Source organism: Echinops telfairi, unplaced genomic scaffold (genome assembly GCF_000313985.2).
Source record: "Echinops telfairi isolate 266 unplaced genomic scaffold, ASM31398v2 ScPeMD7_7436;HRSCAF=8474, whole genome shotgun sequence".
Taxonomy (NCBI): domain Eukaryota; kingdom Metazoa; phylum Chordata; class Mammalia; order Afrosoricida; family Tenrecidae; genus Echinops; species Echinops telfairi.
This window is the reverse complement of record NW_022111336.1, coordinates 4108334-4122691: the sequence shown is the minus strand read 5'-3', so window position 1 is coordinate 4122691 and position 14358 is coordinate 4108334. Positions and strand designations below refer to the sequence as shown.

Here is a 14358-nt window from a genome sequence, read left to right as displayed (position 1 = left end):
GCTTTTGGTTTCCTGTAGTAGGGTCTTATAGTTTTCCTTGTATAGGTCTTTAGTATTTTTTGTTAAATATATTCCTAGGTATTTCAGTTTATTCTTGGTTACTGTGAAGGTCACTTCCTTCTTAATCCCCTCTTCCATGTTCCTGTCCCATGTGTATAGAAAACCTACCGACTTCTGTTTATTGATTTTGTATCCTGCCACTCTTCCATATTCCTCTATCGCTGTAAGTACTCCAGTTGTGGAACTTTTGGGGTTTTCAATGTATAGGATCATGTCATCTGCAAATAGCGATAGTTTTACCCCCTCCTCTCTCATTTGGATCCCTTTGATGTCTCTCCACTGTCTTATGTTGTTAGCCAGAACCTCCAAAACAATATTGAATAGAAGTGGGGACAGGGGGCATCCTTGTCTTGTACCCTTTTTCAGTGGGATTGTTTTTGTCTTTTCTCCATTGACTATGATGTTGGCCATTGGGATTTCATAGATAACTTGTATCAGCTTGAGGAACTTACCTTCCAATCCTATCTTCATGAGTGTCTTGATTAGGAATGGGTGTTGGATATTGTCAAATGCTTTTTCTGCATCTATGGATATTATCATATGGTTTTTATCCTTTTTCTTCTCGATGTGGTGTATAATATTGATGGATTTTTGGATACTAAACCATCCCTGCATCCCTGGGATGAATCCTACCTGGTCATGGTGCATGATATATTTTATATACTTTTGTATTCTATAGGCCAATATTTTGTTAAGGATTTTTGCATCTACGGTCATTAGAGATATTGGTCTGTAATTCTCTATGCCTGTAGGGTCTTTGCCCTGTTTGGGTATCAAAGTAATGCTGGCTTCGTAAAATGAGTTTGGGAGTTTGCCATCCTCTTCTATGTTATGGAATACTTTGTGGAGGATCGGTGTCAAATCTTCCCTGAATGTTTGGTAGAACTCTGCCATGTGTAGCCATGTGGCCCTGGGGCTTTTTTTGTTTGTAGATTTTTAATTACTATATCTATTTCCTCTTTAGCTATGGTATTGTTAAGGTCATTGATCTATGTCTGAGATAATCTAGGGAGAGACTGTTTTTCCAAGTATTTATCCATGTCTTCTATGTTTCTGAGTTCATTAGAATACAGACTTTCATAGTATTTTGTGATTATCCTTTTAATCTCATTGGGGTCTGTTGTTATTGCCTCAGGGGCTTCTTAATGAGTTTTTTGTACATCACTTTATCATTGGCCAGGTGGGTGTTCAAATATCAATAACATCGGTAACCTGATGTTATTGATTATTTATTATGGTCAGGTACTGTGCTGATGAGGAGAGTAGGAGGGTCATGATGATATGACAATGACGATGATGATGCTGTGAAGCTGACATTATTCTGTTTACAAGTCTTATATTAGTCATTTGAAATATGCTTTTTCCTTCATGATGTGTTATACTTATTACTACCTTTCCTGTACTTAATAGAAATAATGAAGTTTAAAGATATGGAGTAAATTAACGGAGGCAAAGGGGGATTTCCTCCCATGCATTTATATTCCTAGTGAGAGCTTCCATACTATGGTCAACATTATTCACATTCATTTGATATTCATTTGCAACTCCTTACTGACCTTGAAACAATGTATCAAGGCCAAAGAGAAAACCTTTTTATTAGTTCCAATTTTCCGACAATAACTTAACTCAGTTTTTCTTCACTGCTAACCACTTTATTACCAATGGAGAAAAGAGAAAAAAAATGATAAGCTGTTCCCAATATAAAATATGCAATGAAGGCAAGAATATTTCATTGGCTCTGATTTCCCTAGCGTTCACCTCCAAATTAATTTACTTGCTACTCACAGAAATCATGTCAGAAATAAGATTTTATCCAATCTTTTGCTTTGCTTTCTGTCCTCTCCCATCTAGCACTTGAATGGGAGTAACATTTATTCGCCTGGTAAGGTCTGATTACTTTTGTTCCTTGTTCCTAATTCTACAATCTAGGTAACTGTTAATGAGCAGGAATATTAGACTTAATTGCTTGGACATGAAAATAAGAAAAATAATTTCAAACTATTATTTAATGTACATGAATGAAATATTTAAGCCTTTGAATGATTTTGTTCACATTGCTGGAAAAATCATATACTGTCATAAACAATGCTTTGGCTTCAGTTGTTGCCTTTTTATTAAAATCGAGTCAATTTATTGTTATTGAATTTGGCTCCTTTGCTTCTATTTCTAATTTATTTTCTTTCTTCTTTTCTTTTTTGAAAAAAAATTGTAGCTCCTAGTCAGACTGTTACTCTGGTGACACAACCTGTGGTTACCAAGGAAACGACTATCTGCATGATAGAAATGCCATCGTCCTTGCTATTGGAGGTACCTGCACTGGCGGATTTCCACCGTGCGTGGACAGAGCTTACAGACTGGCTTTCTCTGCTTGATCGAGTTATAAAATCGCAAAGGGTGATGGTGGGTGATCTGGAAGACATCAATGAGATGATCATCAAGCAGAAGGTATGAGAGAAAAAACTAACTAACAAACAAACAAACATAAAAGGTGACAGGTATTGTTATTTAAATGTCAGTCCACCTGTCCATTCCTGGGCCAATTCCCTCTCCTCACCATCCCCACCAGGTTTTAGCCACTTTTCTCTGCCAGCATATACATTGCTCGCTCTACTCTATTTAGCCTAAGTGTGATAGAGAATACAAATTAAAACAGCCATAAATTTTAAAGGAAAAATACTGGGGGGAAAAAGAGATAAGCCTTACAAGTATAGTTGGTTTAATTAAATTCACTAAACAACTGGTATTTAGAAATTTATTTAATAGCAAATAAGTAGCTCCATTAAGTTGTTTTTATTTAAACTGTTTGTTTTGGCACTATGCAGCCATAACATATTACAGAATTAAATATAATAATCTGAGAGTTGGTTATTATCCAGACTCCTAAGTTGTTTGTGCCAATTTTCTTCCTCCAACGATAAAGATAATTGAAAATTAGTTATAAATAATAAAGAGAGAAGTAACAAGCATAATCCACTTAAAAATACCCTGGATCTTAATACTGGCATTTAGGAATAGCCAAATTCAAATTAGCATGTCTTTGCGGACAAATATTGCATTCCTCAACCTCATTGGAATCCATTTTGCAAAATGATGATACCAGCTACAATAATAAAAATACACTGATATAAATATGGGTTGTGTATATACTATATATCTTTTCTATTTCTAAATGAACAAAATATGTCGTTTTGAAAGGTTTATACACTATAGTTATTTCACTTGTAAAAGCTTTCAAGTCTTTTCTAAAACTCATAACAAATCAAGTTGAAGGTATATAGATTATTACAGAACTACCATTCGAGAGCAAAACAGCGGTGGAAATAGAATAACAGAAATGTCTTTCTTTTTTAAAAACTTTACTTTAGCAAATCAATATAAATGCTGATTTAATTCCAAATAACCTGTGTCTGTAGTACCAAACTCTCTGCCATAGATTCCATTCCAACTCATAGCAATCCTATAGGACAGGAAAGAACTGCCCTGTGGGTGTCTAACACTGTAAATCTGTACAGGAATAGAAAGCCCCATCTTTCTCCCCTGGAGCAGCTGGTGGTTTTGAATTGCTGACCTTGATATTAGCATCCCAATGCATAACCCAGAGCTCTTAAACACACAGTAACAGAATAAAGATGTGAATCCATGTCCCTTTGATTCCTATGTCTGTGTCTTTACTTACACATATGCTGCCTGGCCATAATTGCCGAAACTATAGTTATTATTTAGTGATGTATGTTAGAAAGCTCTGATGGCATAATGAGTTACATATTGGACTGCTAACTTCTAGTACAAGCATTCAAACTCAGCAGTTCCATGAGAGAAAGATGATGCTGTCCATTGGGCTACCCAAGGGGCAGTTCTACTGTTTTCCATAGGGCCACTATCAGTAGAGTAGGAATTGACTCAATGGGTGTGGGTATTTGGGTTTTATGTACTTGTATATTCTGTGTCAAGAACTAGAGTGAGCATTTTATATTGGCATGTGCTGATACATACATAAATGAAGTACATGAATTGACGATAGCAGATTAAGTTTTATCAACTGTTCAAGGACTTTTACACACCAATGGAGACAGTGTGTTAGTATGTTTAAAGCAAGGGTTTGAAGTTAAGTGTCTGGCTCAAAGGCTCCATGGCTACAGCTCTGTGTACTTGGATAACTTTTTCAACCTCCTCGAGTCTATGTATCTGTAATGGCTGTGCAACCATATATTCATTTCACGAACTTTTATTGAGCTACAATTAAGTACCTGGGAAACACAAAGAATGGACCCCATAAATTAAAGAGAATAAATGATGAAAATCTTTGATAGTACTAAGATAGAGAGACATTTCAGAATATTCGCTTACACACATTTAGCACCAGTGATATGCCAGTCACTGATCCAACATCATGTGTATTATTTAGTGCTAACATTGGTCATGGAAGCTATGAACAAAGGCATCAAATGAGCTGAGTAACCTACCCAAAGACAAGTGGTAAAGTGACAGTAATGGAGTTTGAATATGAACAGAATCCATATTCCAGAGGCTGTACCCTAACCACCAACTTTCCTACTTCCCCAGGCATGTTTGGATGATGCTCTGGTACTTAATTAAGGGAAAGGAAATCAAATTAATCTAGGGAAGATAAAAGGTGTCAGAGAAAGTCTTTCTCAAGATTGTAAAACTCGTATCAGACCTCGAATAAGGAGTTGGAATCTATCAAATAGATAAAACAAGGAAGGGTAATACAGATTATGATTTTCTCTTAGGTGGCAAACAGCATGGTGTTTTCCAGAAATTGTGAATCCATGTGGCTAAAATTCAGTATTATGATGAGGAAGAAAGCGATGATGTTGAATAGAGATGTGTGGAACTAGATAATGTGGAATCCTACCTTGCCAGGTTCAAAGGCTTTGGTTTGTCTTGAAGGCATTGGCTATCCTTAAATGATTTTAAACAGGGAAATAAAACAATAAAATGTAAATGTGTTATATATTGGTTGAGATTCTCTGGATGCAACCAACAGAAACCATCTCTGATTAAATAAGGTTAATGGTGAATGTCCTGGAATTATCATGAACACCACTGCATAAGGCTTACACAAATAAAAGGGATCTGAGCATGCCTGAGCACCTAGTTGACAGGAAATATTCAAGCCCTTTTGTGATACTTCTTTGTTTCCATCCTGTATGCTCTTCTCAAGAATTAAGATTCTGTTTAAAACAAATAAAAATTAAAAAGAATTGAAATTCTGGAAGAGAGAGTCCAGTTGATCTGGCTTGGGTCCCAAACCCATTTCTTTGCTAGAAGAGAGCCGAGAATGTTGATTCAAATCCCTCTCCTGGGAAAGTCTCTGGGAATGAGGGAAAGGAACTCCGCTTACCACCACAGTGGGCAGCCAATCCATATAAATGACCACTGCTCTTACCCAAGAAGTTGGCGAACAGAACACGTATAGGAGATTTTCCAGAAGTATCATGATCCAAGCGCAGCACTTCTCTGCTTTACCCGTGCAAGGTAGAGACCAGAAATAAAGACCATGCATGCCCTAGTATCCCAAATAGACCTTTGTTTGACCACTGCACATACAACAATTGGTTCTAAATAAAGGTCGATAGCTTGCTAATGTGAATGATGTATGACAAGGAATTTGGATTTTTAACAAAGGGTGAAGTTTAGAGATTTTGACAGTCGCTGCAAAGCATCTGGACTTAGTTAAAATGACACAACAGGACATCTATGACTGTAGGAGGACTTCATTTTAAATGCATGAGCCTCAGAACAAACCCAAGGCATCTAATGATTGAAATATTGGCCTCAGAGAGGGGCTACGAGGTGACATTTGGGTCAGCTATCCACTTTAATAGCTCTAGGCTCTGGTTCAAAGGACTAGAAATCATATATTTGGTTTAAAAAAAAGCTTCTATTCTCCTTCAGCCAAAGGTGTTTAATTAAATTCTTATTTTAGAAAATGGTGGGGGGTGGGTTGCTACACTTCGAGAAGGAAATCATATGAAACAAAAGAAAAACGGGAGTTAAAATTAACTTTCATTTTTGAAAGATTGTTAACATGTAGCCCTTTCACAAAATAAGCAGCTGAAAGTATTTTGAAGAGTAAAGCTGACAGCATTCATTTTGTTTTCTTTTTTAAAAGACTCCAAAAAAAAAAAAAAATAAAAATAAATAAATAAATAAAATAAAAGACTCCAAAGCTCAACCAAGCTGACTACCATCGAGTTGATACGGACTCATCGCAACCCTGTAGGACAGGGTAGAATTGTTCGTGTGGGTTTCTGAGATTCTAACTCTTTATGGGAGTAGAACACCTAGTCTTTCTCCCACAGACAGGCTTGTGGTTTTAGAAAACTAGAGATTGAAATATTCAGATTAAGCATATATGCAAGCATGCATGTAAAGTTCACATTTTCATTTACTCAAAGTGTGACTTAATGGCAGCTAGTGATTTATTATGGGTAGGTTCCACTAAAACCAAACCAAACCCACCGTTGCCTCATCTAGTCCAACTCATAGAGAACCTATAAGAGAGAGTACAACTGTCTCTAAGGGTATTCAAGGCATTGTATCTTTACTCAAGCATGTTGACACGCCTTTCTCCCCAGGGGCGGCTTGGGGGTTTGAACCACCAACTTTGGGTTAATAGGCCAGTTCTTTAGCCATTGCACTTCCAGGGTTCTCATTCATAACTTAATGTCAGAGAAATCAAGAAGCCCTGATGTTATAATGGGTTACACGTTGAGCTGTTAATTGCAAGGTCATTCATTCTAATCCACTAGCCCCTCTGTTAAGCAGGGTACTTTACACTTCAAATTAACATTAAATTATCTAACTACCACACCCTCCAATGAAGAAAGATGAGGTTTCTTGTTCCTGTAAAGATTCATAGTCTTGGAAACCCAAATGGGGACTCTCTAACAGTGTCCTATAGGGTCATTGTGAGCCAGAATCAACTCTATGGTCATGAGTTTGGTTTAAGTATGGTCAGAGAAGTCTGGCTTTTTTTTTTCTATTTCATCATATAATTCAGTAAAATTTCCTATGGGGAAAATGGTTTTGACAATGATTAGCAGTTTTCTTTGGGGGCATGATTAATGATTGAAGAAAAAATATGTGTAGAGTTTATGTTTAGATAGTGATGATTAAATCTGACCCGGAGCAAAAGGAGAAAAGGAGGGGGAGTTAGAGATAAAGAAATGAAGAGAGGGCATAAAAGTGGAGAGAAAAAGACAGGGAGGGAGAAAGGGAAAGAGGATGAGAGAGAGATAGAAGATATGTGGCTGGGGAATTTGGAGTTGGGATTCTGCCTTCAAGGTTAGCAGCTGGAGAAAGAAGAGGCTTTCTCCTCCCATCGAGGTACAATCTCAGAAACTCACAGAGGCAGTTCTACCCTGTCAGATAGAGTTGTTGAGAGTTGGCATCAATTCAATGGTAGGGTTTATTGGCTAATCCTGTTGAAACAAAAAATGTGGTCATATAATACTCATATTTTTGGACTCTTCTCTGATTAGAGTCATGCCAGGTTAGTGTATGTACTTACCTTTAAACTGGGAGGTTGGTGTTTCAAACTCACTAAGGGCTCAGTGAGAGAAAGGTGTGGCAGTTGGTTTCAGTTAAGATTATAGCCTTGGGACTTCTCTGGGCAGTTCCACAAATCCTATAGGATTTCTATGACTTGGAATCTACTCAACAGCAGGAGTTTAGGTTGGGTTAGGTTTCTAATCACCGTGTTTCATTAATTGCAGTCCTTTTTGTTCAAGTCATTTTGGCTAGGTGTTCTGGCTGATTCACCACTAAATCTGAACCACAGACACTTGCATTGAATAAAGAAGTGAGTCAGCACAGGGAGTCTTATGCGTTAAGACTTCTCCAGGTTGTAGTTGAGACAAATTGGCCAATCTGGACAAGTTGATAATTACATCGTTCGTGATTCATTTTTAACTACAAATGACACTGCTACCTGGGAAATTTCATTATCTAAAGAATGAATGAACCCTTTCACTGTGCACAGTATATTTTAAAATGGGAAATAATTGCTTGACTGTGTTTAATTTTTTGTTGTTGTTAAGGGCGAAGCCTTTAATAATAATTTTTACAACTATTGTTTATTTATTTTATAACACTGTCTTTATTTCCACAAAGAGCCAGTGAATAACTTCAGAATCATCCAGAGTACACCTTTCATTGATTAAATTCAGCCTCAATATGATAGGAAGCACCTTGTGCAGCATTGCCCTAGAAGGGGGACGGGGAGGGGAGGTGTATTGATTATGTAAAATAAAACAAAACGGGGGTTTCCTGTAATAATTTTCTTGGCCATGGACCCAGCAGAAAAATGAGTGCTGCAAATAATTGTAGTCTTTACCAAATGAGAATGCTTGCAATCTCCAGATTGGTGGTTCAAGCTCACTAGCTTCTCCTCCAAAGCAAGACGAGGCTGGCTGTTCCAGTGAAAACTCAGCCTCAGAAACCCCAGAGAGGGTCATTGAAGTTGGAATTGAATCAATGGTAGTAGGTTTAGGTTTGGTTTGGTCAGTTGTCTAATATATGTAATTGTGCCCTAACATAAATCTAGACTTCTTAGGAAAAGAGACCATGTCTCTGTTTTCTCTGCCCCCTGAATCCCTGCCTTCTTGCACATCTTGTAATTTATCCACTAACACTATATCAAAAGAGTTTCTTTCTGTGAGCCTCCAATGGATTTCACAAGTTAGGGGACTGTCTCCTTAGAGTAAGGAGAGATAGTATTCAGGGTTTTTTTTCTTCTATTTTATTGAACCACTTTTCTGGTCTTAGCACTGAATCAGGTACTGTATACACAGATATGTTACGAAATGCTATACCAGAGCACGTTAACAGTCCATGTATACTCGTAGAAGGTATGCCTGGCCTTATACAATGAATAATGCTGGCTGCAATCTTTTAGCTGAAGATATTTTCAAATTATGTACTGTCGTCATCTTCCAGTAGTGTACATTCAGACAGCTCTTCACCCTGGGAAGCGTTGCCCCACAGAATGGTCTTTACTTTCCCAAGAGGAGCCAGGTTGACCCCCTTTTTACACAAATATGGAAACACACACCTATGTCAATAATATGATTTGTTTTATGATCTCTGATCATTACAAAACAATAATAAACTCTCCCTCAATGAAAAAGTCATAGAATTGCAAACACACATCAAATCCCTTTTTCTAAGTCCCATCATAACCTTTTTTAATGGAAAATGATACCGTACACATTTTTGTTTAAAGATAAACATCAGCTTTACCAACTCACATATTTCAATGTCTGTGAATAGAAATGCATATCTTATTACATTTCATTCCTATTCACTGTAAAATTTTCTGTCAAAACCTTATCAACTAAAATGGAGCCATGATATTTACATGCATTCTGATAAAAGGCAGGACACTGCGTTTTCAATGACATGCCAGTGGGATTCTGATAAGGAAGTTTATGTTTGTCAGTGTTTTCAAATAGTGAGTTCTAGTTACAAATTTCCTTCCTTGAGTAGAGTTAAGTTGCTTTGTTTGAAATGACTTTTATTATGTTCCTTAAAAATGCCGGAAATGAAGTCTCTCTCTTAAAATAAAACCATATAAATAACTCAATACCTCTTTAATCTTATTTCTAGTTACCTAACTCTTACAACCTATCTTTGGCCTGCAGAATTTACCATTCTTTGGCGTCCTTAACGTCCTGGAGACATCATATTATGTGTAGCCCTGTTACCCCAAGGTCAGCAGTTCACAGCCCCCAGTCATTACACAGGAGAAAGACTGCCTTTTACTACTGTAAAGAGATACAGTCTTGGAAACTCACGGGGGCAGTGCTACCCTGTCCTATATGGTCACTATGAGTCGGTATTGACTCTATGTCAGCGAGTTTGGTTTTAATTTGGTTAGTCCATAGACCTGGTGGCACTGTTGGACTGTTAACTGAAAGCTTGGTGGGTCAAACCCAGCAACCACTTGCCAGGTGACTGATGAGACCTTCTGCTCCCTTAAATCTTGACAGCCCAGGAAACCCTATATAGAATCACTACCATAAGGAAGAATCAACTCCATGGTGCTGGAAAAGTCCATACTTGAAGTTAGAGTTTCTTATTAGGTAAGGGCTTCATTTTGTTAGCCTCAGTGCTAAGGTCAGGAGCCCTGGAGGCACAGAGCTTGCCAAAAGGTTGGTGGGCTGTACCAATGACTGCAGGACAAAGACCTACTGATCTGCTTCCACAAAAATCCAAGTTAGGAACCCCTATGGGTCATTCTGTACTGTCACATGGGGCCACTGCGAGATGAAAGTAGACTAGAAGGCACCTAGCAATGTTAGGATTGTGCTAGGTAATGATACATGTTCATCCGTCCATTCATGCATACATTCTTTGAACAAATAAATAGTGGAGTAAAAGTTTGGATTTATATTCTTATATATTATAATGAATAGTTGAAAATGGGTTATAGCAATTATCACACATTATTAGTAGTAAAATGTTTTGCACATCTATCGACGCTTTTCTGTTTACTTTAATGTGCTAAATGAATATTATTATCATACACCGAGGCTTTAGTAGACTGCAATTATGACAAGTACTTCTAATGTCATTTCTCCCCCAAATGCTTACTTTGGAAAACAGTGTCATGTAGATTGTTTAGACATGTTGACTACTCTTTTTTTTTTGAGGGGGGCTATCTTATAAAAATGTTTTTGTCATATAATTCACATATCATCAGTCCAATAGTTCAATCATATTTAGAAGAGTTGTGCAATCATTAACACAATAAATTTTAGAACATTGTCTTCTTTCTTGTAGTTATTGTGGTTAGTTCCCCATTTCCCCCCCAACCTCTCCTGCCATGTCCCTAGGAAATTATTAATCCAGTTACTGTCTCTATAGATTTACCAATCCTGGATTTTGTATACAGAAAATAACACAAAACACAAACAGGAAGCAAACACACACACACACACACACACACAAACAAACATGACCAGAACAAAATAAAATAGAGAAACCTCAATCAAAAAGAAATCAGAAAAATTTACAAAGTGGAATAACTTTACAAAGGGTCAAAAGTGAGGTCAATCAATAAACTGTTATATTTTAACCTAGCTTAAGTCCTGCCATAAACATCTGCTACAATGCTCTGTCTGATAGCAGGCTATTCACATCCTTTGACTAGGGTTTTTTGACAGCTTTAAAAAAGGCTTTTGGTTTAAGACTATTTTTCATTAATGCTTTGTTGATTCAAAACTTGCTAGTGAACTTGAGAATATAAAACTAGAACTGAGATTTCAATTTTAGAGTGTCTTCTATAAAGGAACTATAAAAGGCAGAGGCGTGAATTGACCCACAGAACGAAAGTATTAGGATGGTTTCAATCGTACATGTTAGAATGAGCGAATCACTAACAATTTATTTTCTTTGGCTAAATATATACCTTTATGGAGCTTTGATGATTTAATGAGTTACATGTTGGCCTGCTAACCACAAAGAAGCAGTTCAAAACCACCAGCCACTCCTCAGGAGAGAGAAGGGGGTTTCTGATCTAGCAAAGAATTACCATTTTAGAAACCCACAAGGACAGTTATACTCTGTCCCTACAAGGTCGCTTTGAGTCAGAATCAGCTCAAATGAGTTTTCCCTATAAAATAAAATAAAATCAGCCTTCCCTTTTGGTACTTACTGTTGATTATTATTCAAATGACCTGTGCATGAAAATTAGTCTTGATATTTTTATGGTTTGTGTTAAGTCCATATAAGAAGCTAATTTCTAACTGTGTAACTACATTGATTTGGAGATAGAAACAATAAGATTTGAGCCTTTTATTTTGATGCTTTCTAAATACACTGACATTCGTGTCAGGATTCCCAGAGAAATCATTCTTCAATTCTGTGCAATTTCCTATTAGATTTATTAAAGTAACTTTATCCACCATTTTAGTAATTCATCAATGCTTCCAGATTCCCTTATCTTGGCTTTTTTATGTTCTGTTTAACAAGTGACATCCTATTGAGGCATTATGTATCTGCTATAATGTTTTCCAGGAATGAATCCATCCTACAAGTTTTCTCTCTTCATAAACATAAATGCTTTGAGTTACCTAACATAGTCTTCCTTCAATGTGGAAACAGAATAAACTTTCTAATGTTAGACTTGCCCCCTCTACCGACATCTGTGTTAAAATATGTTGGCAAATGGGTAGTATAGAGACCCACTGAGTTGATTCTGCACTACAGAAGGTGGAGAGAAGGGAAGAACTTACACTTAATGGGTTCATTCTTTTCCCCATAAATCGAAAATGAGTGAGAATGTGGTATAAGAGAAATATGCTGCAACTCTGCTGAGGCTAAGCTTTCCTGTCATGTCATATTAGGTGAAAATCAAAAAACGATTGCCACAGACGTAACCATAAATGCCCTTTGAGAAATTTGACATGAAAATCCGATGGCCACTTTACCACATTTACCCACATTCGATTAGATATGATTTTTTTTACACAGTAGAATTGTAATAGGTGTTAGGCACTAAAAAGAACAATTATGAAAGGCAGGTAGTAGTAGCGCTTGAAAAGGATGCAAGTGGGCAAGAAGCGCTGTATAATGAGATCTGCAGTGCCATCATTCCCTAGATCAAAATCAGGTGGCGATTATTTTTAGCACAAAGATTTTTTTTTTAAATATGAGGACGGGGCAACCATTTCAAGGTGTGAGTTCCAACCAAATCCAATTATGCAGTAATCACACCAATAACTTGGGGTTCTTTCACTCTCCCTCATGAGGATTAGAAACAGAGCTGACAGGTTTGTCAGAACACTGAAGCCTTTCCGATCTGTCCCTGCATTCTCTGTGAAGCTCCTTTTAATAACTCCAATCTACGGTGACCTTTTTTACATCAAGGATTCACTGTAACCTTATTTTGTCTATTATTTTTATTGTTTCTTGCAAAGCTGCTATTATTGATTTGAATTTCCCTTTTCAACCCATTAACATCACTTGATGTTTACATTATTTTTTATTTAGCCCTTGAAATGACCTTACACTTCCTCATGGGCAGGACTAGTATGCTAGCTAGCCTGCTACAGCCCAAAGCAGCTAAGGACTCACTAAGAATTTTCTAAATATTGTTAACTTCTCTTCCTGAATGAATGGTTTTATTGAGTGTTTTCAGTCTAGCCATTGGTTATTGATCCATATGCATGTTTATTTTATGTTTACTCTCGCATGCTGTATGGTGTTTGCTTATTGTGATCAACTTCAAGGGAACCTGAGTGGTTTAAGCCAGTAGATATGTTTACTTGTCCATAATTTAGAGGATAAAAAAGAAATGGGAAGCCTAATACCAAAACCTTACTGTTCTGAACAAAAGCCAGATTTTTTTAATTACAAGGAAAGGAAAAATGAATACAGTATTGGATGGGCAACTGGCTACACCTGTCAAGATGCCCTTAACGAATCCACATTTTTCTCCTTTGAACCCAAGTCATTTTCACTCTGCTAAGTACAATTTAAAAGGATTGTTTCCTCGCCTTCTCAGTTTCCTTGTCATGGGGGTGGCATAAAGGTGTAAACATTAAAAATAATACACTTAATAATCATGTTTAGCAGAGAGCAAAATTGATTTGACTTGATATTTCTACCATAGGATGATCATATGGAAACAGCTTGAATTTAACTTAAAGGTTGGGTTTACATTTGCATTTTATTCTCAGGGAATAACTTCCTCTTTAATGAATGGTATGTGCTGAATATAATTCATTCAGTCTGGGCTTTCCCTAAGAGTAACCAGGAGCAACATGTGGTTATTTATGTGTAAATTAATTTAAAGTTCTTAAATTGTGCAAGGCACATGGTGCCCTCTCATCTGTTCTGACTCACAGCCACCCTATGTACAACAGAATGAAACAGCCTGCACACGCACCATGCTCACATTTGTTATGTTCGAGCCCCTGGGTTCAGCCACTGTGTCAATCCTTCTCATCCAGGGTCTTCATCTTTTTTCACTGTCCCTCTACTAAGCAGGAAGGCCCTTTCTAGGTACTGGTCTCTCCTTATAACATGTCCAAAGTATGTAAAGTGACATCTTATCATCCTTGACTGTAAGGAGCATTCTCTCTCTACTTCTCTAAGACAGGTTTGTTTATTCTTTTGGAAGTCCATCATACTCTCAATATTCCTCACCAGAACCATCATTCAAATTTATCGAGTCTTTGGTCTTCTTTATTCAATGTTCCATTTTCACGTGCATATGAGGCAATTGAAAGTACCATGGCTTAGGTCAGGCACATCTTAGTCCTCAAA

At 37.1% G+C, this 14358-nt stretch overlaps 1 protein-coding gene across 4 annotated transcripts in view; it reads left to right on the top strand.

Moving 5' to 3' along the window:
- DMD (dystrophin) overlaps nucleotides 1-14358 on the top strand; it is a 2430848-nt gene that overhangs the window by 1677374 nt on the left and 739116 nt on the right. For all 4 annotated transcript variants that reach the window (XM_045298663.1, XM_045298661.1, XM_045298660.1 and 1 more), the window contains one exon: nucleotides 2273-2505. In XM_045298663.1, the coding sequence (XP_045154598.1) occupies nucleotides 2273-2505 (233 nt within the window). The remainder of the gene's footprint in view (nucleotides 1-2272; nucleotides 2506-14358) is intronic.